This window comes from Sinocyclocheilus grahami, unplaced genomic scaffold, assembly GCF_001515645.1.
Source record: "Sinocyclocheilus grahami isolate Dianchi unplaced genomic scaffold, SAMN03320097.WGS_v1.1 scaffold153.1, whole genome shotgun sequence".
Taxonomy (NCBI): domain Eukaryota; kingdom Metazoa; phylum Chordata; class Actinopteri; order Cypriniformes; family Cyprinidae; genus Sinocyclocheilus; species Sinocyclocheilus grahami.
Genome location: NW_015505332.1, coordinates 3,001,711 through 3,025,747, shown reverse-complemented (window position 1 = coordinate 3,025,747; position 24,037 = coordinate 3,001,711). Strand labels below are relative to the sequence as shown.

At 35.1% G+C, this 24,037-nt stretch overlaps 1 protein-coding gene across 1 annotated transcript in view; it reads left to right on the top strand.

Annotated features, from left to right (window-relative positions):
- LOC107592486 (eukaryotic translation initiation factor 3 subunit H-A-like) overlaps positions 1 to 22,971 on the top strand; it is an 80,119-nt gene extending 57,148 nt beyond the window's left edge. The window contains exons 4-7 of the mRNA XM_016282015.1: positions 5,627 to 5,726; positions 10,134 to 10,283; positions 14,549 to 14,669; positions 22,675 to 22,971. Of these exons, the coding sequence (XP_016137501.1) occupies positions 5,627 to 5,726; positions 10,134 to 10,283; positions 14,549 to 14,669; positions 22,675 to 22,956 (653 nt within the window). The 3' untranslated portion in view covers positions 22,957 to 22,971. The remainder of the gene's footprint in view (positions 1 to 5,626; positions 5,727 to 10,133; positions 10,284 to 14,548; positions 14,670 to 22,674) is intronic.
- Positions 22,972 to 24,037: the final 1,066 nt, after the last annotated feature.

Sequence of the window (24,037 nt, the reverse complement as noted above, 5' to 3'; positions counted from 1 at the left end):
GTCTGCGTGGCTCTCGATGTCTTAGGCCTAACTGAACGGAGGAATGGTTTCTTCTGTAGCCTGACGACGAGTAACTTTACGTTAACCGTTGTGTATGTGAACTCAAAGACAGCCTGATGCTTTGTTTATAGACTATTTGTGGGTGGCTGTTTGTTGTTTCACCTATCAATTCATGTCGATAAAGTATAATAGGGTAAATCCTGTATAGTGATTTATCCTATATAGTGCTTGCATAAAGCAAGTAGTGCATACACTTGCTGTTATGTATCTTTGTAAGTCATTGTAAGCCCTCTTTTGAGGCACGCGCAAGCGCACAACCCCCCCCATCAAAAAACAAGTGGGATCCCCCAAAGTGCACGGTATAGTTCAAACACTGACTGTGTATCACCAGCAAAGTCACGATACAATACATATCACTATACAGAGGCTACGATATCACGATACATGACTGCACTGAATTTCACCTCAGCAGAATTTAGTAAAACAGCTGTTTATTAAACACTATAGTGCCATTTCTAACTATTGGCAGAGCAGGCAGCTGACCTCTGCATTATGAAGGGCCTCCATAACTGTACCACAGTACAAAATAAGTAATTGCATACGTTTCATGTTTACATTGGGCACTCCCCACCAGGTACAATATTCTGATTGTTTGCATATTGTTTTTAAGACCACAAATAATGATGTACTTGTTCTAATAAATTTATATTGTAATGTACTCATTCTAATATATTTAAAAAATAATTTACATTGATGGTAGGTTATCATTGCACAAATTAACACACACAACAATAAAAAAATAAATAATAGAAGTTCTAAACTAACGCACTGTCTTCACTGTATCTAACGCACACTCAAGCCTGATTTGTACTCGACGCGTCCGCAAGTTCGCTTGGGTGCACGCGGCAAATATGACGTCATCGAGGTGTTGGCGGAAGTTCGCTTTGAGTGCGCGCAACATCGTTTCGCGATGAGGTGTGCACGACATTTTTTGTAACTTTCAGCGCAGCTCTGCTTCCGAAAATGCACGAGTTCAAAGCGACTCTAGCCGAACATGCACGTCTGTGCTGGCATTTGTGTGAAACAGAAGCAGTTTGATGTTAAGTTCAGTCACACACAACAGATCACGTTGCGGCCACACTCAGACATTCAGGAACAAACTTTTTAGCGCTGCCCCGCAGTTTTATCAACTAAATAGCTTAATCGCTCAAGAGCTACATTATCTTTCTCAACAAAGAACTGGTAGCATCATTGTTTCTAAAGGAATTAAAGCCACAGCTTTACTGTTAATAGAGAAATGTGGCAAAACAGCCTCTCTCTCTCTCGCTCTCTGTGTGTCGTAAATGAACAGTTGATGAATTACACTTTTCTGAGAATAGAATAGTGGCGATCGCTAAACTGCAAGCTAACCAGTGTTTTCAGAAAGCAAGCACGTTTATCCACAGTGGAGAGAGAGCGCGCGTACACAGGGTTGCCAGGTTGACAAAGATAAGTAACACACTTATCTGATATTTCCGTATTGCGTAAGTGGGAAGCTCTGTTTTGGGGATTACGTCTCTTTATGTTAGGCAACCCAGTTGTGTTCCTCTGCGGCCAGATTAAACCTTGTTGTAGCCTATATATACTCTATTCATTCTTTTTTAGAAACCTCGCACTTTTCTACTCCATTTTAAACGTAAAATTTTAAACAAATTAAGCGTGGTCCACTGCTGCACACGTGCCACAATATCGATACAGGGCCAGCTGTATCGATACTCGTATCGTCAAATCTCTGTGACGATACATCGTCGTATCGATATTTTGAACACAGCACTAGTAGGTGTTAGCTTAGAGGCTAGCCAAAACCAGCAAATGTCAATCACCCGTCCGCGCCGTCTATTCCTCTAACGAACACCCACTTCGGTAGTGGTGCGGGATATCCAGGCGCTTTCTGAAACTATCGGCTTGCTTTTCGTTATGTCTGCATGCCTGCGACTTCAGTTCCTGCCGAGCGCGTTTTTTCAAATGCAGGAATTTTATTGTTTTATTGTTAACCCGTCTTTCACCAGACCACATTGATAATTTCACTGAACAAATAACGCATTGTCGGAGTAAGTCAAATGGGCATCGTTGCATTTTGTTTTTAGACGATATAACCTACGTTTTTAAAAGCTGTTTTAATGTTCTATTGTTTTTGACTTGTGTTTTAATATGTTGGCTAACGTTATATGAAGATGAAGAATTCTGTCAGGCTATTGATTGATTTTCCATTGTTCTGCATTTCCCCAGCTGATTTGAATAAGCTATGCTTTGGCCGACGTTGAGTGTATGCTCTTCTTTTTTTTCTTTTTAACGACCGCCTAAAATGAAATGATGATAACGCGAGGCAAGTGTGCGGCAAGCGGAATTCATTGAGGGATTTGACAGTGTCATTCATAGATTAAGTATTTCAAATATAGGCTATTATATATGCTGCACGCACCGGTTTATTTCTTTTTTAGGGGGGGGTTCTTGCGTTTAGACAAGTCGACTAGTCGGATACAAAACTTTTTAAACGACAGTCAAATTAGTCGTCGCGCACATCCCTAGTTTTTATGCGTTTCCAATGTTATAAATGAATATTTTAGAATAAATGCTGTATTCTTTAAACATTACTTTGACATTAAGATATGCAGTAGTTATGCTAAAAAAGAAAACTGACCTTTCTGCACACATCAGGTTTGTTTTTGTTTTACATGAACTGTTCTGGTAAAATGAATAAATTGTTAACGATAACCGATGTTCACGATGATTGATTGATTTTAATTTTTTATTTTTATTTCTTCCAAATAAATAATATAAATTATAATTTTTCATTAGAAAAAAAACTATTTAGTATTATTTAACACCTTCAAATTAGGCATATTAACTTCATTTTATATGTCATTTAAATTAATAATGTCAATTGTAATTTGTTTCATTTATTAATTAGGCTACTCAAATAATATAAATTATACTCCATTTTATTTCAGTAGTTACAATTACAATATTTATTTCTTAAGCATTAACTTCATTTGATAACTTGACTTAAATAATAAATATAAATTATAAAATGTATGTATTTGTTTATTTCCCAAAAATAATTTATAAGTTATAATACATTTTATTGATTTATTTCTATGGATGGATGGATAGGCTGTCTATTTATGCAGACAGCTGAACGCTACAGTGCTCTCACTGACTCTTGAACTGTTTTTGCTCACCCAAGCACATCAGTATCCTGTAATGTATTAAATAAGATGTTGCTGTTGCTTCTAGAGAAAATATACATGCAAATATGCACTGTATTTCACACAATCTGTGTGATTTCTCACATCTTTCTAGCAAAATAGCACCATCGGCCAGTGTTTACATTAAATACGATTGAACCTGGATCATTGTGTGTGGATGCTGCTTTTCCCCATCCTTTTTTCACAGAAAATGGCATCCCTGATGTCCAGGTGATGTTTCATCTCATGCTTTCTGCAGCTCTTCCAGTAGCTGTAATGGGCTTGTAGGGCATTTCTTAGTCATACCTGTTTTCAACTCTTCAGATTCATCCATCCATCCATAAAATCCCTTTTAAATGTTTCCCGTCTATTCTTTGTTCTATCTTTGTGTCTATCTATCTTTAGCCTTTTTGAACCTTCTTGTTAGCTTGAAACTTGAGGCCAGCAGCGTCTCTCCAAGTCTTCATGTCTTCAGATCAAGCTGATGATGTTTATTGTGTTCTGTTCAATCAAACTGCCAGCCGAGGACCTGGGATGCATGTTTCCCAAACTACAATCTCTGCTCTACATGTCGTTATTGTTGTGCGTCTAGGCTGTCCACTTCTCTCTCTGTCCTGGTTGGATCCAGTCATCTTACTACTTACGAGACGGCGGATGCACGCTTGCGTATGCAGACAACAAAAGCCTGCAGAGTTTGTGGGGAAAGCAGTTTCTTTTTGAAACCAAAATTGTACTTGAGGAAAAGTGTACTCAATATTTCAGCAGCTGAAAAAAGGCACACTATTGCCATTTCCACACTTCATTAAATCACAGAACCATTTCACAGAACAGAGCTGGGGTAATAAGAAATGTTTCTGTAGTAGCATATTAGCAGTCATTATGTAAGGATGAGGTGTCGCAGTGGTTTCTGAGAAGACTGGTGTGATGCTGTGTGCAGGTAAAGACTGAATAAAAAGCCATTATTTCAAACGGTAATTATAGTTTTCAGCATTAGCATTGTTTTTGGTCAATTCAATGCTTCCTCTTTTAGCAAATGTTAAAAGAGAGAGCCTATTAAAAATGTGATTCCAAACTTTTGAATGGTAGTTTTTATTGAATATCTTTTGAAGGATTAAAGTATGATGGCGTATAATTATCAGTATCAGCCGTTGATTAAGTCATCAGTCTGTGTTGCTGGAGAAATTATTATTCCTTCATCCTTTTCAACCATGCAAAATTATGTTTGTGATTGAATGCTATACTGAAAGCACTTCCTAATGATTTGTTTGTGGACAGATGTTTCATAGATCTAACTTCATACATGCCATGTTCATTCAACAGTGATTTTTATCACACCGCTCATGTGCAACAGATCTTGAATATGAACATGTTGCATGAAAGTTTGGCTTTTTTCACCCCTGTTTCAAGAGGCATGAAGCTCACCTTGACTTATAAGATACCTTCTTCTGTGCAGGCAAACCAGAATGCATTGAAAAAAATCTATCCAGTATTGCAGATAAAGCAAAAGAAATGTTGATTATTAAGCATGCTTTCCATTAAATACCACTTTTTTTTTTTTTCTTACTTTCTCTCTTTCTCTTTCTTTCTCTCTCTCTTTTTCTTTCTTTATTTCTCTCTCTCTCTCTCTCTCTCTCTCTCTCTCTCTTTTTCTCTTTCTCTTTCTTATAATTTATAAATACATTTTTACCCCCAGTTTTTTTCCCCCTGCACTCCGTTTTTAATAGTTTAGTAATAAAAAGAAATATGTCTTAATTGAAATCTTAAAACGTATGCAAATTACCAACATTTAGTTTGTAAAAAAACATATTATGGGCCTATGAAATGTTTTAATTTTCCTCAAATTCTTTTTCCTTTTCCCAAATTTAGTTTGTTTTAATTTTTCTGAATGGCAATTTAATGGTTTAAATTTAATTAATAAAATTAATATTTTAATGTGAATTCCAATTAACTGAATTCATAATAATTATGTTTCCCCCCTAATATGTTTCCAAAATTTTCAAATAAACATGTAAAACATTAACAATTGAATTAGTCTTTTAAATTGTAATTAAATGGTAACTTTTATTTGTAATTTCTTGTTTTTTTTGCAAGCAAATGCTGCACAACAGAGGGTTGACTGTTAAAATTAAATCACAAAAATTGTGCATTGTTATTATTCAAGTTAATTTTAGCCATATTCTAGTTAAACTGAACTTTTATTTTGACGGGTTGTCCTGTCTGGTGAAATGACATGACATTTCGTTATGGAGTAGATAACATTTTTATGACTGGATTCTGCAGTTCACTCTGTGTTTTCTGCATTGAGGAAATCATATGCCCCCACCAATGGCAAACTTGTATGCACAATATGCACACACATGTGAATCTAGCTTACATATGCACTGTTTTTTGCTTCATAGATCCCATCAAGACCGCACAAGGCTCTCTCTGTCTGAAGGCCTACAGGTTGACCCCCAAACTAATGGAGATCTGCAAGGAGAAAGACTTCTCTCCGGAGGGGTAAGACCAGCTTAAACCGCTTCTTTCCATTTCCTTTTGTTGCTTCCTTTTCCTGTTTCCATTAATCTGTCGCTAATAAGAACCTTCTTCAACGCGCACAAACAGAAATGCGTCCCCGCTCAGGAGGAGCCATCAGTGAGGGGCTTTTATTTGTCACGATGGGGCATCTTTGAAGGAGTAGTCAGCACTGTCTGCCAAAAAAACAAATGCACAAAGTTTACAACCTCGCTGGCTTCTCGGCAGATGGTAATTGATTTTAAATTGCTGCTAGACATAAGCCTAATGGGGGAATGTATCAGCAAAGCAGTGACGTCTGAGCGATCAGGAGAAAAGCACAGACGTAAAGTCTTTCGCTCGGGGACTGGAGCGCTGTAGGGTTAGCTGCGGGTAAAGAGGCTTCACAGATGCATTAAAGTCAACACCAAATCAAAGTCAATCCTATGTGCTTTATTAATGTGTTACAGAGCTTATTCTGTATCGTTTTTCTTTGAACCTTTTTCCAAATTTTTAATCTTTCATCAAAACGGCTGCCCTTTTCAGATAGATCTGAGCAATCTCTCTATATTCTTACAGTATTTTCAGATATTTTTCTGGTCATTTGAAACTCGCTTTTTGCATTTATTAAATTTTTTCAATGAATCAATCTGTAATCTGCTAGAGAAGAAAAAAAATACAATTAATGTAATTTCATGATTATTGTTGTTCCCTTAAAACAAATTTTTTTTTACTTGAAATAAAATGTTTAATGAAAATATAAAAAAAATTATTTCAGCTGGATACCAAGGCAACATTTATCAATTTAATGTAGTAATAATAATAATATTGATAATAAAAACAAACAAACAGTAATAAAATAAATAAATAATAATATTGATTTAAAATAACAAACTAATAATTAATAACTTTGTATTTGTTTTTTTGTATAAAAAATTAAATTAATAAACTATAAAATATGAAAAACAACTAGTTGCCAAATCAACATTTCTCATTTTAATTAAGTTTAACTTCACGTACTAAAATAACAAACTAAAACGGAAATAAAAGTGAATAAAAACTATATAGATAAAAAGGAAAACTACTAAAACTTACAAAACCACACAACAAAATGAAAGTAAAAGACTAAAAATATATTAAAAAAAAACTATAATAGTGTCTTAATACTTAGAATTATTTATATATTATAATTATACTTATTATATTTATTAAATATATAAATAAATGAATATGTAAATTTAATAAATTATTTTTTCTAAAATTTTAATATTGTTTTAAAATTTGTATTAAATTATTTAATTGTATTTCAATGCTCTTGTTTTATTTATATATATATATATATATATATATATATAAAATTATTTTTTTTATAGATTTTTTTTCTAACTGACATCTGAGAATATCTGTCTTCAGTCGGAAAGATTAAAGATGTAAAGTGGGTTACACTGTTTTATGTTGACATGACCTCAAACATGGCCTGTTGTGACCTTGTCATCTGCCAGCGCCCTCGGGTTGGCGCTCATCATTTGAGGCCGCTTCTTGAATATTCAGCTAGTTATGTAGAGCAACACTATTGATTATGAAAATAAGCCTCTATTTGTCTTGTGAACATAGCGGGGTGTGTCATCGTGAATGATGCATACAGATCGCTTGTCAGATTCATACAGAATATCAATCTGAATCTGTGCTCAGGGTCTCAGAGGCAGCGCTATATTGATATTCCACAAACATTCTTCTTGCTCCTCCATAATTTTCTGCAATTCAGCTTGAATTGCAGAACATACGACTCATTGAAATGACAGATCGTGGCCTGGGCCAGCGGGTCCAGTGCCCCTCTAACTGCTCTAGAGATGAGATGACACAAGTGCTCATCTAAAAGACAGATCGCCATTTACACCTGGTAATAACGTGCGTCTCATTGAATTGCATTGATTGAATTTATTTTTATTTTATTTATTTATTACAGGGACAATGCATATTAATAAACATTTCTGTCAATATGCCAGAATTAGCCAGAAGGCTATTTTTCACCTGCAGTCCCTAGACAGATTGTAATAGTCACCCTAAAAGAGAGTAAAATTACATATTAACATAACAATAAAACAATTACAATATATTTAGTGAAAAGTACTATTAAGCTATGATGTACAATAGAAACACAACAGACCAACAATCAGACAAACATCAGACAAATACATGAACACCTACACACACACAAAGCAAAAAAACCAACAGGGGCGGGTCTCTGTGTTCATGTCATCTTATTGCATCAGTGTATGATGCATGTTGAGAGCATAAAAAGCATGCACACTGCTTCTCAAATTATAATCTCACTGCAGACTAGGGCTGTCAAAATGGCTGAAAAACTAAATTCGAATTTTTTACTTGAGTATTATCAATATTCGAATTATATTCAAATTTAAAAGGCATAATTTCAGTTAGGGGGGAAAAAGCTTTTGGCTTCTCTCCTGAGGCCACAAGAGGGCACATCGAGCAAAATATTATGCACTTTCTTGAAAGCATAATAAAATAACACGACTATCTTTGAAAAAAGTGCATTGTTTAAAATAATGTTTATAAACCTTATATAATTAATAAAGTTGCTTAAACAATTAGAAACAAAACAGCATCATGCATGTATGCATAGTTTAATAGGCTACAAAGGACCGAAAACCAATCACAAAGAGTACTTTCTTCATTTAAAAACTTGAGATGCAGTGGGATGGGGAAAACCGCCATAAAGTCTTGACATGTTTTTAAAAAGTTGAACTTGCATTAATTTTGCATAGCTTTCTAAACATGCGGTTCTCTTCTGCGAGTGCAACGGTGATGGATGTCAGTGATGGGAAGTCCGGTTCTTTTCCGTGAGCCGGTTCTTTTGGACGGTTCGTTCAATGAACGGTTTATCGGTTCTTTTACGCCCTAACGTAATGACGTCATTTGCTATGACGTAATGATATCAAGTCTATCGTCCTAGGCTGGGATGAAAATGCACATATAAAGTCAGTAATCATAACATAACTCAGTCAGTTAAAACATCATAATCATGATCTGAAACGTTTACAATTAAGTTTTGCAACTAAGCACCCAAATACAGGTAGAGGCAGTGATGTGCATGAGGATTTAAGTCTTGAAGATATAAAGTGAATAAATTGTCATCAGCGCAGAAACTGTCCACTTACTATACATAATCCATTGCGATTTATTTGTTGTTAAATAAACGTACGTTTCGCCAGATTGCCCTTCATTCAAGTCCTCGGTTTACCCGCGCTCATAACATTAGCACAGAATCAGTTGTCCAAAAGAACCAGTTCGGTACAGACGTGCTGTGTAATATGCAATCATGTACTGTTCGGTAGCTTCACACTGAATCACGCATGCGCAGTATCATCAGCTCATCGGTTCTCAAAGCAGACGTGTCCGAAAGAAACGGTTCTCGGTTCAGTGTACCGGTGATCCGAAAACCGATGCAACTGGTTCTTGACTCGAGAACGAGAACAGCTCTAACTGCCACACGGCTGCTGCTCTACTCGTGTTCATCAGTTCTATTTACTACAAACTCAATTTGTGAATGTCATCATTAACTATAATTACAGTACAGGTATTTCATAAATCATCCCTTATTCCTATTAAACAAAGAGTCTTATTTATGGTCCAACATCCCTGACAAACCCCTTTGGCCTATTACCTAACGGAATCCTCAACTGAACAAAGTACACAGATTAGATACATTCATCTTTAAATATATATTGTTTGTGTGTGTGTGTGTGTGTGTGTGTGTGTGTGTGTGTGTGTGTGTGTGTGTGTGTGTATACATATATATATATATTGTGTGTGTGTATATATATATATATATATATATTTATATATATATATAAATAAAATTTTGGGGTCTGCAATTTTTTTGTATATGAAAAGTATCGTCTGCTCACCAAGGCTGCATTTATTTGATCAAAAATACAGTAAAACTAATATTTTAAAGTATTATTACAATTTAAAAATAACTGTTTTGTTTATATTTATTTTAAAATGCAATTTATTCCTGTGATGCAAAGCTCATTACTCCAGTCTTCAATCCTTCAGAAATCATTCAAATATGCTGATTTGCTGCTCAAGAAACATCTCTTATTATTATTAATGCTGAAAACAGTTGTGCTGCCTAATATTATGGAAACAGTGATACATTTTTCAGGATTCTTTGATAAATAGAACGTTCAAAAGAACAGCATTTATTTGAAATAGAAGACTTTGTAACATTGTACATGTCTGTTTTTGATCAATTAAATGCATCTTTGCTGAATAAAAGTATTCATATCTTTTTAAATAATATTACCAGTTAAAACTCTATTTTCTTAATATTTTTCTGTTGATACAGAAGGCTTTTTGTAACTCTGAGTTGCTTGTTTTTCTCAGGCTGAAGAAGGCTTGCATTGGCTACGAGCACATGTTTGAGGAAGTCCCCATCGTCATCAAGAACTCTCATCTCATAAACGTGCTCCTGTTGGATCTGCAAGAGAAGAGTACGGTGGCTGACAAGCACGAGCTGCTCAATCTGTCAAGCAGGTCAGAATCACCCCTGCCCTGACTTCTGTGTCCAAAAGATTTGTCATTCGCCGATTCATCTCGTCAATCTGTGTCTTTTCAGCCTCTCTTCCTCGGTTCTGTTTTGCCCAGGAAGTTGACAGAGGAAATGCAATACATGCTGACAAGCCCTGACGGCACAGTTTAATCTTGACTCTCCAAATAGGTCTCGCGTGTTGCCTGAACCAAACCGTTATAAAACCAGCCTTCTAGGAGCAGAGAAATTCTGCAAACAGTGATTTTTATTCCATTTGAATTCAGTTGCTTTCTGGCAAATACGAATACAAACATCACACCTCAGATTTAGATATGTCTTTTTAGAGTTAGGGGGTGTGCCTGAATCGTGAATCCTTATAAGGGAAAACACGATTCCTGACACCGGACGCGAGCGGTGCGACAAAATACTATAGAACCACTGATCTATAATAGAGATTTATTATATATAGATCAGTCTATAGAACTCATTATAATCAGTGATGCTGTCTACACTGGATGTGGCGCGACACGACAAATTCCGACAGTAAACTGATGCCGCTTTCTATTTATGATGTGTTGACACAAATTTCAAATGATTTTCAACGGTCGCTTTGTGTTTGGACAGTTTGACACGTCAACTGTCGAGTCCGGTGTAGACAGTGTAACGGTTGCCTGTTACATCCTACAGTACATCAAATTTCACTTACCACATAAACAGAGTAAGGAGAGATGACTGAGGACGATGGCAAATGATTTGCAGATCCTCAGTACCACTGACAAACATATAATCTTGTAAAATGTGTGGCGTTGATCTTCAGAAGAGATGGAATGTAGTGCACGGGTCATATAAACCATTTTTATGATATTTGCCATTTCTGCATGCTTTTTGAAGCATCTTCAATAACTGTTATTTATTTTGAAAGAGCGGCTAAGATAATCTGTTTCAAAGAAGAAAGTCAAAGAAAGGTTTGGAATGGCATGAGGAATGATTAAAGATTAAAATTATTCAAGTTTTAAATTCTTAGTTGACTATTCCTTTAAAATTAGTTTCTAAAACCAGCATTGATTGATCTACTCTAGGTCTTAATTTTAGTTTTATACGGTAACATTTTTTAAAAATTTATGGTAAAAAAAACCTTTTGTGTAAAGGTATGGTAGCAACTTATGCTTTACAGAATGAACTTATACCAAAATATACCAAATGACGTAAATCAGTTTTTTACTTTTATTAATACACTGGCAATTACAATAAAAACATAGGCGGTAAAGAGAAAGTCACATGATGGAATCGCAGTTCATCACAACAGCTCTTCCAAAAGCTGATGTAAATGAAAAGATGCATAGTGTCTTACAAATAAACACCACCATGGTAACGTGATGATAAAATAATGCAATACATTTTAATTTAACAACATATGTAAGAAACGGTTATTTAAATGAAAAAAATCATCAAATGTGAGCTGTCCCAAGAATGTCTGGGAATGTCAGTTTAAGGCATTTCACTGTAAATTATAAGATGACTTGTTCTTTTTCACTTCTACAGTGTTTTACTGTAAAATTACATTGTCTCATTAGATCTATTACTGCTATAGTTTTTCACCCTATGTAGTAAGGGAACTTACTTTCCGTTTACCAGTTACCATAGCATTTTTACAGTCTCTTACCATTAAAATGACAATCATATTTACAGTGTATCAATTAAACTTTTTTTAAATCCAGTTTGCAACAGTGCGCTACTGTCTTCAATGTGTGTTCAGTAGCTGGTGTCATCTTTTTCCTAATGCTCCAAAATGTTCTCGGAAGGGCTCTGTGATTGCACGCTATCCCTAGATAAAAATGGTAATGATTGTGTCTTCGAAAGCCTAATCTTGTTTAATAAAGCAATTCACCTGGCTTTCTGGGAATTACAGTACGAGGTAGAATGGCTCCGTTCCAAACCCCGGTGAGCTGCATTTTCCACTGCGTGGTACAACTCTGCTCAGCACGGCTCGGTTTGCGTTTCCACTGCAGTTTAGTATCGCTTTAGTGTGGGCGGGATTATTCACGTCGTTAAAGTTGCGCCGCCTCTACTGCTGCGATTCCTGAAAAACGTTTTCATTCCGCATCGCCCCATCAAGCTCTCGCTGGATCCGCTCCTCTGCTATCAACGAGAGGAACGTCTGTACTTCCTCAACGGGGAACAGCCACTTTTTGGTTGTTAAAAAAAAAAGGTGCGCTCGTTCAGTTGCGTTCGATCCTTCGCTGGCTGTGCTGATTTAAATCTAGCGGTTCTGTTGTGTTGGTGTCGCAAGTTCAGTGGCGCAGGTAGTGACGATTCTCTCCGGCCAATCCGTGATCAGCACGTCACGTTTTGGTAACGGTACGGTTCACTTGGAACCCCAACTGAGGTGGTACTAAAAAAAGTACCAGGTACCAGATACTGTACCCAGTAGAAAACCCCCCAAAAGTGAACTGTACCGAGCCGTACCGTGCCGTACCATGCAGTGGAAAAGCGCCAATAGATAGCATTCTTACTGAAATGGCACCTCTACACACTTGGTGGCATAACAACTAGGGAATGCATTATGGGATTGCTTTCTTGATGAAGCATGCATGCAATTGTTTAGAATTTGTCCAAAAGCAACATATGTAGCACTTGGAACAGATTCTGCGTTGGCACAGCCTTCTAATATGCTGCCTACATAGTAGTGCTGGGCGGTATACCGGTTCATACCGAATACCGGTGTTTATTTTTGTTATGACATGAATTTTTAAAATACCGCAATACCGGTTTATGTCGCTTAAACAACGTTCGGAACGTGACACTGTTTGAAAGGGGTCCGTTTTCACTGTTGCACTGTGTTGAGGGAACAGCTGTATGTGTTACTAAGCGTGAAAGTTCTGAAACTGAAGCTGTAGAACTAATAGAACGTGATGACACAGAAGAACTCATCCACAATATCCACATTGACCGCTACAAATATCCACCGCCCCCTGCCATCAGCTCCCGCGTCTCTCTCACACACACACACGAGCGTGACTTTAGCACTAGATTTAGCAACTTTCAGACCCTTTTAGCGGCTTGTTTCCATAGAATATTCATACTGACAAACCTAGCGACTTTTTGTGTCACTTCTCTCGGCATCTGTTCTGTGCAGTGAGCGGCAGAGAAGCAGCGCGAGCGAGAAAGAGAGAGGGTCACAGTGGAGTCAGCTGTCTTAACCGTGGCTTGTGTACTGCACACATACCAGCTTCATCTCTGTGTCTGTCATGCGACTCTGTTCCCCTTTCGGGCTCTGTCTTTACATTTATTTTGAAAGATGAAGCTCGCGATTATGGTAAGGGGCGTTACATTTCCAACGAGTGCTTGTGGTGTTCGGCCAATCACAATGCACTGGGTCAGCTGGCCAATCAGAGCAGACTGCGCTTGTCGGAAGGAGAGACTTTGTAGAAAACGAAGCGTTTGAGAGAGGCGGGGCATAGAGGACCTACAATAATGTACAGTATTTGAAAAATAATGTGTTTTTTGAGCATTAAAGCATGTCAACATATTCTGTTATACCAAATACACAAAATAATGATCTTTAAAAAAGCATCATATGACCCCTTTAATATCACATGCACTTTTTTTTGTTTGTTACTCAGACGCAGGCAGTGCGCTGCGTGAGACTAAAAAGTAATATAGCCAAAACAACCGCATCGCCGCTCTTTAGTGTAGATGCATGTTGATTTTATCAGACGATGCCGCGATTATAAATGAAAGTGACTCCTGGTTAACATGTATTAAAAGGGGTCGTGTTTAGTCACTATTTAGTGTGGTATTTTTTTTACAGTATTCACTCATCATGACAGTAATATAGGGCATTCTAAGTCAATATACTGCAGTATTTCCTCTCTCAATCAGTAGAAAGCATGGTTAACACCCGGTCATGCATGAAAAAATAATAACGTCATGTACCGTGAAACCGGTATAATTTTGAAAAATACCATGATATACATTTTTGGTCATTCCGCCCAGCACTACTACATAGGGTTTGGAACAGAGCCGATCTATCAGGAGAAGGTTATATTTGGTGGACCCTCGTAAATCGGCACATGCTACAATTAGACGTCTCCCTCATCCATGTAAATTCAGAGCAGATAGTCATCCTTATCAGGCACATCATGCTACTGTCATCTTGGGTTTTTAATTGAGTAGAAGATCACTGTGGACCAATTACACTTGATGTGCAGTCAGCCGTTGATTACGCAAACTTTGTTTGACTAAACTATCTGTCTATCTGTTTCCATAGTAACCACCTGGAAAAGAGCCTTCAGCTGCTGATGGACCGCATGGATGACATGAGCCAAGATATCGGCAAGTACAATACGTACTGCCGCAACCTCAGCAAACAGCAGCAGCAGAAGCAGCAGGTACATTTGCTTTTTCTCATCTGTTTCTTTCTCGGTGGCCGCTGATCTGATGTGCCGTCACTCTTTTTTGAATTGGCTTTTTAAAGTGCGCACTGCAGTGCCGTTTCAGGCCGAGTTGTCGTTTAGAGTGGCTGAAATGTCTAATTACAGATTAAGAGTGCAGGTCCAGACGAGGTTGATTGGATGTGCGCATACTCTTGAAGGAAATGCAGAGGCTTTGATATTAATGCATTCAGTGTTTGAAATCTGCTTTTCGTAATCAATACTTTTGAAAGTAAAACCAACAAAGAGGGAGAAAAGAGCTGGTGCAAGATGAAGTCTGCATCATGCATATGGATTCATTGAAGTTATGCAATAATTTAAGGACTTTCAGAAATATGGTCTGGTCAAGCTCAGATGCATAAACTTTATTATTGATAATGAATATACATACAATTTACAAGCATAAGTAAATGGTAATAATTTTTCCCCTCCAAAATTATGTCACTTCCTAGAGGATGATGATGTTACAATGATGATTGATTTTTGCTCATTTAAATAAACCCGAAACAAAATATAAATATAAATAAATTACAAATGTTGCCTCAATAACTAACTGAAGCAAAATAAGTTTTTATAAATACTAAAATTACAAAAAATAAAACTAAAGTTAATTTGTGTTAAATCTAAATAGAAATGTTGAAAAAAGTAAATGGCAAAAGCATATAGCATAATTACTCAAACTTCAATTAAAATAAAAGCTAAATCAAAATATTCTATACTTATAATTAGGGATGTAACGATTAACCATGAGCCAGTTGAAAATCGATTTAAATAAGTGACGATTCAAATCGGTTGAGATGCTAAACGAATCGTGATTCAGTTAGGGCTAGGAGTTTATATGAATGTATGTCTGAGGGGAACTTACTGTCTTCCGATGGTATTTTTTCTTTTCCTCTTGCCTCTGTATAATGCATATTAAAGTTCATAAGTGCAGCGCTGCTTTGTATACAGCGGAAACCAAGGAAACGCTTTAAGCGCCACCTGCTGGCAGAGAGTGAATCTGCGTCTCGTTCAGCTCGTCTGCTGTTTCGGTTTCATGCAGATATTTTTTATGCATAGTTTTTCAAAACTGAAGTCAGACAATTCTGTTTTTGCTTCAAATTTCGAAATTATACAATGTAATTTAGATTAAAAACTGCTCATGTCGCATGTATGCAGCATCTTTGTTTGGATCATGATTAAAACGCAGTGGTTGCCTCTAATTTTAAATGGAAAGAGCACAGACAAAGCCTTAGTTTGTTTATATGAAGAGTTTTCTTTTATTTGTGTTATTTATTTTATTTTGTTTTAAAATTTCAATTTAGTTTTATTATTAATTACGTTTACATTATATTTAAATTGTTATTTAGCAAACGCTTTTATCCAAGCCGACTAACAAATGAGGACAATAGAAGCAATCAAAACCAACAAAAGAGCAGTAATTTACAAGTGCTATATTAGTATATTATTATAGTGTTATATTTCAATTTCACAAAGAAACGTACAGTATTTTGTCCAAGCAATAATAAAAGGACACATTTAATTTATAATTTGTCTTAAAAAAAAAAAAAAAGTTAATCGAATCGTGAAATCAAAATCATGAATCGAATCGTGAGTTGAGTGAATCGTTACATCCCTACTTTTAATGGTATATAGACAAGGCAAAAATTAACACTACTATAAATTGCTCAATTCAAATTTAGATTGAAACCGTTCTAATTGAGATATGAAGAAACTCTAGGAGTGTTTCTTTATAAATTACCAGGTTTTCATGTTAGAAGTAAGTGCAGCACCTGGTGACATGAAAAAAATGACAGTCAAATTGAATTAGTGAAATAATTTTAAGTAGTGAAATTTTTGTTCACTTGATTGATTTATTGCAATAAAAGAAACTAATTTTATTTCCATCTTTGACATTGTGATTTAATATTTTATCCTATATATACAGTGGGGAAAAAAAGTATTTAGTCAGCCACCAATTGTGCAAGTTCTCCCACTTAAAAGAGGAAATTAAATGAAATGAACAATGAAAATGTGCTGCATGCTAGGAATGACCTGTACCGTAAATGGCTGACGTCGCTCTCTGGCTGAGGTAAAACCGGTCAATAGATGGTTATTTATGGTTCAGGAGGGCCATCTAATTTACAATCATTACCTGCTTCAGATTCATAATTTTATCCATTTCGCCAGGCTGACAAATCGACCAAAATGCCCTTGACATTTTCAGGTTTTTGAATTGCAGGCATTTTGTAAACATGAGTTCTGAGCACCACCTGACAACAGAAAGAGGAGCGTGAAATAGTACGGGACGCTTCTGGGTTCATTTCGTATGGAGTTGTGTTATATCTGACCTTATGCAAGTACAACGGGATCATTTGAAGAGAGGCCACCCTTGAAATCAGATAACGCTAAACCCTATTTTTCAAGTCGCTCCATGATAACATGTCGTCACGCTATGAATATGACAGAAACGGCTGGAATGGTTGCACATTTGTCAAAGTTCGTTTCTGTTTTTGTTCTCTACCCTGGAGCGCTTGCTCTTCCCAGGTGGAAATGCTCTGGCTATAGTAAATCAGAAAAATGGAAAGATCAGCGATGGTCTTCAGCAGTGAACCAAGCCTACAGATGTTAATTAAAGAGAAAGTAGCTCAATGGAAGATGTTAATTAGTAGGAAATGGCTGGGAAAAAAAATAGAAAAGCCCTTAAAGAAATAGTTCAATCAAAAATGACACGTCCATTTGACTTTGTGTGTGTGTAATCCAAATGGAGATATTTTACAGAGTGTCCAAGCCACTGTTTTCCATATGAAAGTGAATGAGGCTCCAAAAATGAGAAAAGAACACATAGAAACGGTCTGTATAACTTGCATTATATTTTCAAGTCTTATTAAACCATTCAATAGTTTTAAAAGAGGAATGGGCCACAATTTTAAGGTAAAGTGTGTAATTTTTTGCTCTACAAGCATCAACAAATTTGCAGAATAATAAGGTTTTTCAAACAGGTTTCCCAAATAGAATGCAAGTCATATGAGTTTCTTATATTATGCCTTTATTGTGCTTTTTTTGCGTGTCATTTTTTGACAGCATCAGAAATTTTGCCTTGATAACTAAATAAAATACAATAAGTTGAAGTACTAAAATTACTAAAAATTGATATGAAAAATACAGACAGACGGACGGACAGATAGACAGACGGACAGATAGATAGATAGACGGATAGACAGACGGATAGATAGATGGATAGATAGATAGAAATAAGAATATACAAAATTAAAAAATGACAAAATAGCAAAATGACTAAAACTAAAATGAAACCTGGAAATCAAAAAAGTTAATTAAAAATATTGATAAATACTATAATAGTATATACATAATGATAAAATAACACTGATCTCACAATAAAATGATTGTTTAAAACTATATTCACAAGAAAATATACAAGTTTCTTTATGGTACTTTTATTATGCTTTGTCCTTTTTGTAGCTGGACAGCATTAGAAACGTTTCCTTGACAGCTAAATAAAATGTTTGTGCTAAAATGACACACACACACACACACACACACACACACACAAAAACACAAATGAAGCTAATGCTGAAGTATAAAGCTAAATATAAATGTTTTATAAAAAGACCAGTAAAAATTAAAAAAGCACATAAAAAATACTAAAACTAAAATGAAACATGAAAATATAAAAATGAAAGCGAATTAAAATATTAATAAATATTACAATGGTATATACTTAATACTAAAATAACACTGCTATTCAATTATCTGTTTACCTTTCTCTAATCGAAATGTGAAGAAACGCACTTTTTTTCCCCCATCCTCATTCACTTTCATTTTATGAAAAAAGAGCACCTGAGACAATCTACTAAACTTCTCCTTATGGATCAAATCGTGGTTGGTTTTGAAATGGCTTTTATTTTTGTGAAATATAGAATTTTTTCTCTCTACGCCTCTTGCCTGTTGCTCTTGCCTCATTAGCACTTTGAAAAACATTGCTTTCTTCCAGAACAAAACACACTCTGCAATGAGGGGGACGATTCTCCAGTGAGACTTCGGTGTTTGTTAGACCGTTAGCACTTCCTGTTTGACAGGATGGTTGATCCTTTCAAAGAAATTTAAAGGGTGCCCTCAAACGACTCCGTAAATGAGGCCAGACCCCAGCGGCTTGGTCACGATCAGGTCGCCACAACGGCTCCTATATCAAGCACGCTGAAATCTGCCGTAATTACTGTTGTCATCGATCATATCCTTCCTGTCTCCGCGCGCCGGTCCCCGGGTGAACCATATAAACCAAATGACCCGCATCCATCACCATTTAATATCAAAGAGAATTGCAGCTGTGTTGGCAGTTTGCATTCCTAAATCATATGCCTAATTTAAAAAAAAATGGCCGGTATCCTCAGTGGTGACATAAGTCGCACCAACTCAAATAGGATATGAATTCCACTCGTCGTTTTCCCATGAATATACCATATATTACAATTTTATCTACTGCACCTTTAAAAAAAAAAAAAAAAACCTGAATGGTCGAGCTTGACGAAACTAGGGCAAATGCAGTTTCAGATATGTCAGATCCACCTGTCTTCAGGTGTACATTGAAGTAATGACACTGCTGTATTGTCAGCGGTGGGCGGTATGTCATGTTAACAGTGTGGATATAGTGATAGGTTTTTTCCCTGTAATGCAGAATTTTGGATAAACCTGTGGATTAAACACACAGCTGCTTCATATCATTTATGTATTTTATAGATTTGTTTTGCTTTTGATTTTTCAGTTATTTTTCTCTTTATATTTATTTTATTAATTCTCCTTTTTATTCTCCTTTTTCTCATTATTTATATTTCTCTCTCTCTCTCATATTTCACTCATCTTTGTTTTTTCTATTGTTTATTTTGAATTTCTTATTTTTCTCTATTTCTTTTTTCTTTATTTTAATTTATCAATTTATCCTGTTATTTATTGACTCTTTTATTTGGTTTAATCATTTTCATTCTTTTATTCTACTTTTTATAAAAAGTTTTTTATAATACTTTTTTATTAATTTCTTGTGCTTTTCTTATTTGTACCTTTATAATCTGTAGTTAATTGTCCTTTTTATTGTCCTTTTATTTCTCTTGATTTCTTATCCTGTTATTTATTGACTCTTTTATTTGGTTTAATCATTTTCATTCTTTTATTCTACTTTTTATAAAAAGTTTTTTATAATACTTTTTTATTAATTTCTTGTGCTTTTCTTATTTGTACCTTTATAATCTGTAGTTAATTGTCCTTTTTATTGTCCTTTTATTTCTCTTGATTTCTTCACATTTCTCTTTTTTTTTAATCTTTTTCTGTATTTTTATTTTTCTGTTCTCATATTTCTCTTATTGTTGTCTTATGTTTTTGCTTTCTTTTTCTCTATTTATTTTATCTTTTTAATTATCCGTACTCATATTGTATTTAATTTTTTTATTCTCTTTATTCTTATTTCTTTTCTTCATTTCTCTATTTTCTATTTTATTTCTCTTGTTCTCATATTTCTTTTCTATGTAGTTGATTTTTAGTTTATTTCTCTTCTATTTATTTGTTTATTTTGAATATTCTTTATTTCTTTACATTTATGTATTGCTTTTTATTTCTTTCTCATTTGCTTTTTTCTTTGTTTCTCGTTCATTCCTTATTTTTTAATAACAGTTTTGCCCTCAAACGACTCCGTAAATGAGGCCAGACCCCAGCGGCTTGGTCACGATCAGGTCGCCACAACGGCTCCTATATCAAGCACGCTGAAATCTGCCGTAATTACTGTTGTCATCGATCATATCCTTCCTGTCTCCGCGCGCCGGTCCCCGGGTGAACCATATAAACCAAATGACCCGCATCCATCACCATTTAATATCAAAGAGAATTGCAGCTGTGTTGGCAGTTTGCATTCCTAAATCATATGCCTAATTTAAAAAAAAATGGCCGGTATCCTCAGTGGTGACATAAGTCGCACCAACTCAAATAGGATATGAATTCCACTCGTCGTTTTCCCATGAATATACCATATATTACAATTTTATCTACTGCACCTTTAAAAAAAAAAAAAAAACCTGAATGGTCGAGCTTGACGAAACTAGGGCAAATGCAGTTTCAGATATGTCAGATCCACCTGTCTTCAGGTGTACATTGAAGTAATGACACTGCTGTATTGTCAGCGGTGGGCGGTATGTCATGTTAACAGTGTGGATATAGTGATAGGTTTTTTCCCTGTAATGCAGAATTTTGGATAAACCTGTGGATTAAACACACAGCTGCTTCATATCATTTATGTATTTTATAGATTTGTTTTGCTTTTGATTTTTCAGTTATTTTTCTCTTTATATTTATTTTATTAATTCTCCTTTTTATTCTCCTTTTTCTCATTATTTATATTTCTCTCTCTCTCTCATATTTCACTCATCTTTGTTTTTTCTATTGTTTATTTTGAATTTCTTATTTTTCTCTATTTCTTTTTTCTTTATTTTAATTTATCAACTTATCCTGTTATTTATTGACTCTTTTATTTGGTTTAATCATTTTCATTCTTTTATTCTACTTTTTATAAAAAGTTTTTTATAATACTTTTTTATTAATTTCTTGTGCTTTTCTTATTTGTACCTTTATAATCTGTAGTTAATTGTCCTTTTTATTGTCCTTTTATTTCTCTTGATTTCTTCACATTTCTCTTTTTTTTTAATCTTTTTCTGTATTTTTATTTTTCTGTTCTCATATTTCTCTTATTGTTGTCTTATGTTTTTGCTTTCTTTTTCTCTATTTATTTTATCTTTTTAATTATCCGTACTCATATTGTATTTAATTTTTTTATTCTCTTTATTCTTATTTCTTTTCTTCATTTCTCTATTTTCTATTTTATTTCTCTTGTTCTCATATTTCTTTTCTATGTAGTTGATTTTTAGTTTATTTCTCTTCTATTTATTTGTTTATTTTGAATATTCTTTATTTCTTTACATTTATGTATTGGTTGAATCATTTTCATTCTTTTATTCTACTTTTTATAAAAAGTTTTTTATAATACTTTTTTATTAATTTCTTGTGCTTTTCTTATTTGTACCTTTATAATCTGTAGTTAATTGTCCTTTTTATTGTCCTTTTATTTCTCTTGATTTATTTCTTCACATTTCTCTTTTTTTTTAATCTTTTTCTGTATTTTTATTTTTCTGTTCTCATATTTCTCTTATTGTTGTCTTATGTTTTTGCTTTCTTTTTCTCTATTTATTTTATCTTTTTAATTATCCGTACTCATTGTATTTAATTTTTTTATTCTCTTTATTCTTATTTCTTTTCTTCATTTCTCTATTTTCTATTTTATTTCTCTTGTTCTCATATTTCTTTTCTATGTAGTTGATTTTTAGTTTATTTCTCTTCTATTTATTTGTTTATTTTGAATATTCTTTATTTCTTTACATTTATGTATTGCTTTTTATTTCTTTCTCATTTGCTTTTTTCTTTGTTTCTCGTTCATTCCTTATTTTTTAATAACAGTTTTTTTTTTTTTTTTGGTCTTGACTTATTTGAGACTTAAAATTTAGTCAAAAATTGTCATGAGGCCATGGAAATGTCTTGGTCAAACAGATGTAATCTCTGACCATTGCACTGTGTAGATACACCTTCATACCACCTGTCTGTCTCTAATGCATCCTTGAATAAGTTTTCCCTAAAGCTTGCAGTACACAGCGTCACAGCATGCAGTGATCCTCAAGTGTCCTGATGGCCAGAAATGCATCTGTATTCTTAGGGACAATCTGACTTGCTCTTCAAATGACACCCTGAACTCGCCAGCGATGGGGCTATTTTATGCCAGCGGTGTTGTTGGGAATTGCAATCCTTCTGTATTCCATTCTGGTTCAGTTTTCATCTTTTTGATGCTGCTTGGGTCACGCCAAGTTCTTCCATGAAAAGTTTCTAGTTTCTCCTTAGCTCATTCTCTCCTCTTTTCCACACTCTTTTCCTCTAGTATCTCCAAAGGAGGCAGCAGGAAAACGCCCAGCGGCAGAGTCGTGGAGAGCCTCCGTTACCGGAAGAAGACATCAGTAAGATGTTCAAACCTCCGCAGGCGCCTGCACGCATGGACACGCTCCTCATCGCAGGTACCCGGGGGGTCAACGGTCGCTGTTCACCCTCAATTAAACGCCTTTTTCTTCCAGCATATTCTGCAGGGCATTGGAAATTTATAGTCCTCTGTCTAAAAGAATCGATCCATGAATTGATCAATTCAGCAATGAATGGATCCATTTAAATGGGAATGGGAATAACTGCAGGTCTTAAATCGTCACACCATGTTCTTATCCCGATGGAGTCGTAGTTAGATTTGACCTCTTCTATCGGACAAACATCATCTCTGAAGAGGATGATTAAGTACTAAGCTTGTCAATAGTCCCCCCCCTCCATCATCAACATGATTAATCTTGTTTAATTAAGTTTAATTTTGTCCATTTCTACGTGTAGTCAGGGCTCAACAATAATTGTTTTTTTTTCAGCTTCGCTGTCCCAGTTGAGCCAGTACTTATTTGGACACGCACTTTGGGAAAAGGGGAAAAAGTTCTACTAATATATTTATTTTTATAATTTTTAATTCATTTAAAACCTACCGTGTCAAAATTGTAAAAAAAATAAATAAATACTGGCAACTTTTTAAATATTTTTTGGTAAATATTTGTTACAAAAACACATTTATTAATAATCATACATATAACTATTTTTAGTATTTAATTTTTTACATTTTCATTATCATCTGGAAATTATACAACTATGAAACTCCATGACTCCACAATGGCATACAGATTTGTTTGCCATTTTCAGTCCCTTCCAGCTGATGCACCAAGGCCATTACAAGTCATTCTCGCAATGATCACTAATTAGCCAATTAAATACCATTACCTTGACATTTTGCAGAAACAATGTATAAATATAGAAACCTTGGATGTTCTCCTTACTCCACACACCTGATTTATATCAGAAGCTCATTTTGAGGCTCCAAGACCTGAGCCAGGTGTGTCAGATTTAACCCTCTGGTGCTGCTCATGAGGCAGTAAAAAATGACCTTCATTTCGATTAAATTAAATGTGCTATATATTAGGCTTGCCGCGATAGATGGTGCTGACGGTGATACCGGTGTTAAGCCGCAACACCGGTTACGTCACTTGCCCACTGCGTCACCGACCCCCACCGTCATTTAGATTTTTTTATATCTAGTAAAAGAACAGACACTACAATTAAAAACTGAACGTGGCTGCTCAATGCAGCGTGCCGAACGACAGTCGCATCACAGATCAGATTTCATTTCTCCAGTGAGGAGAGTGAGTCGAGCTGACTGACAA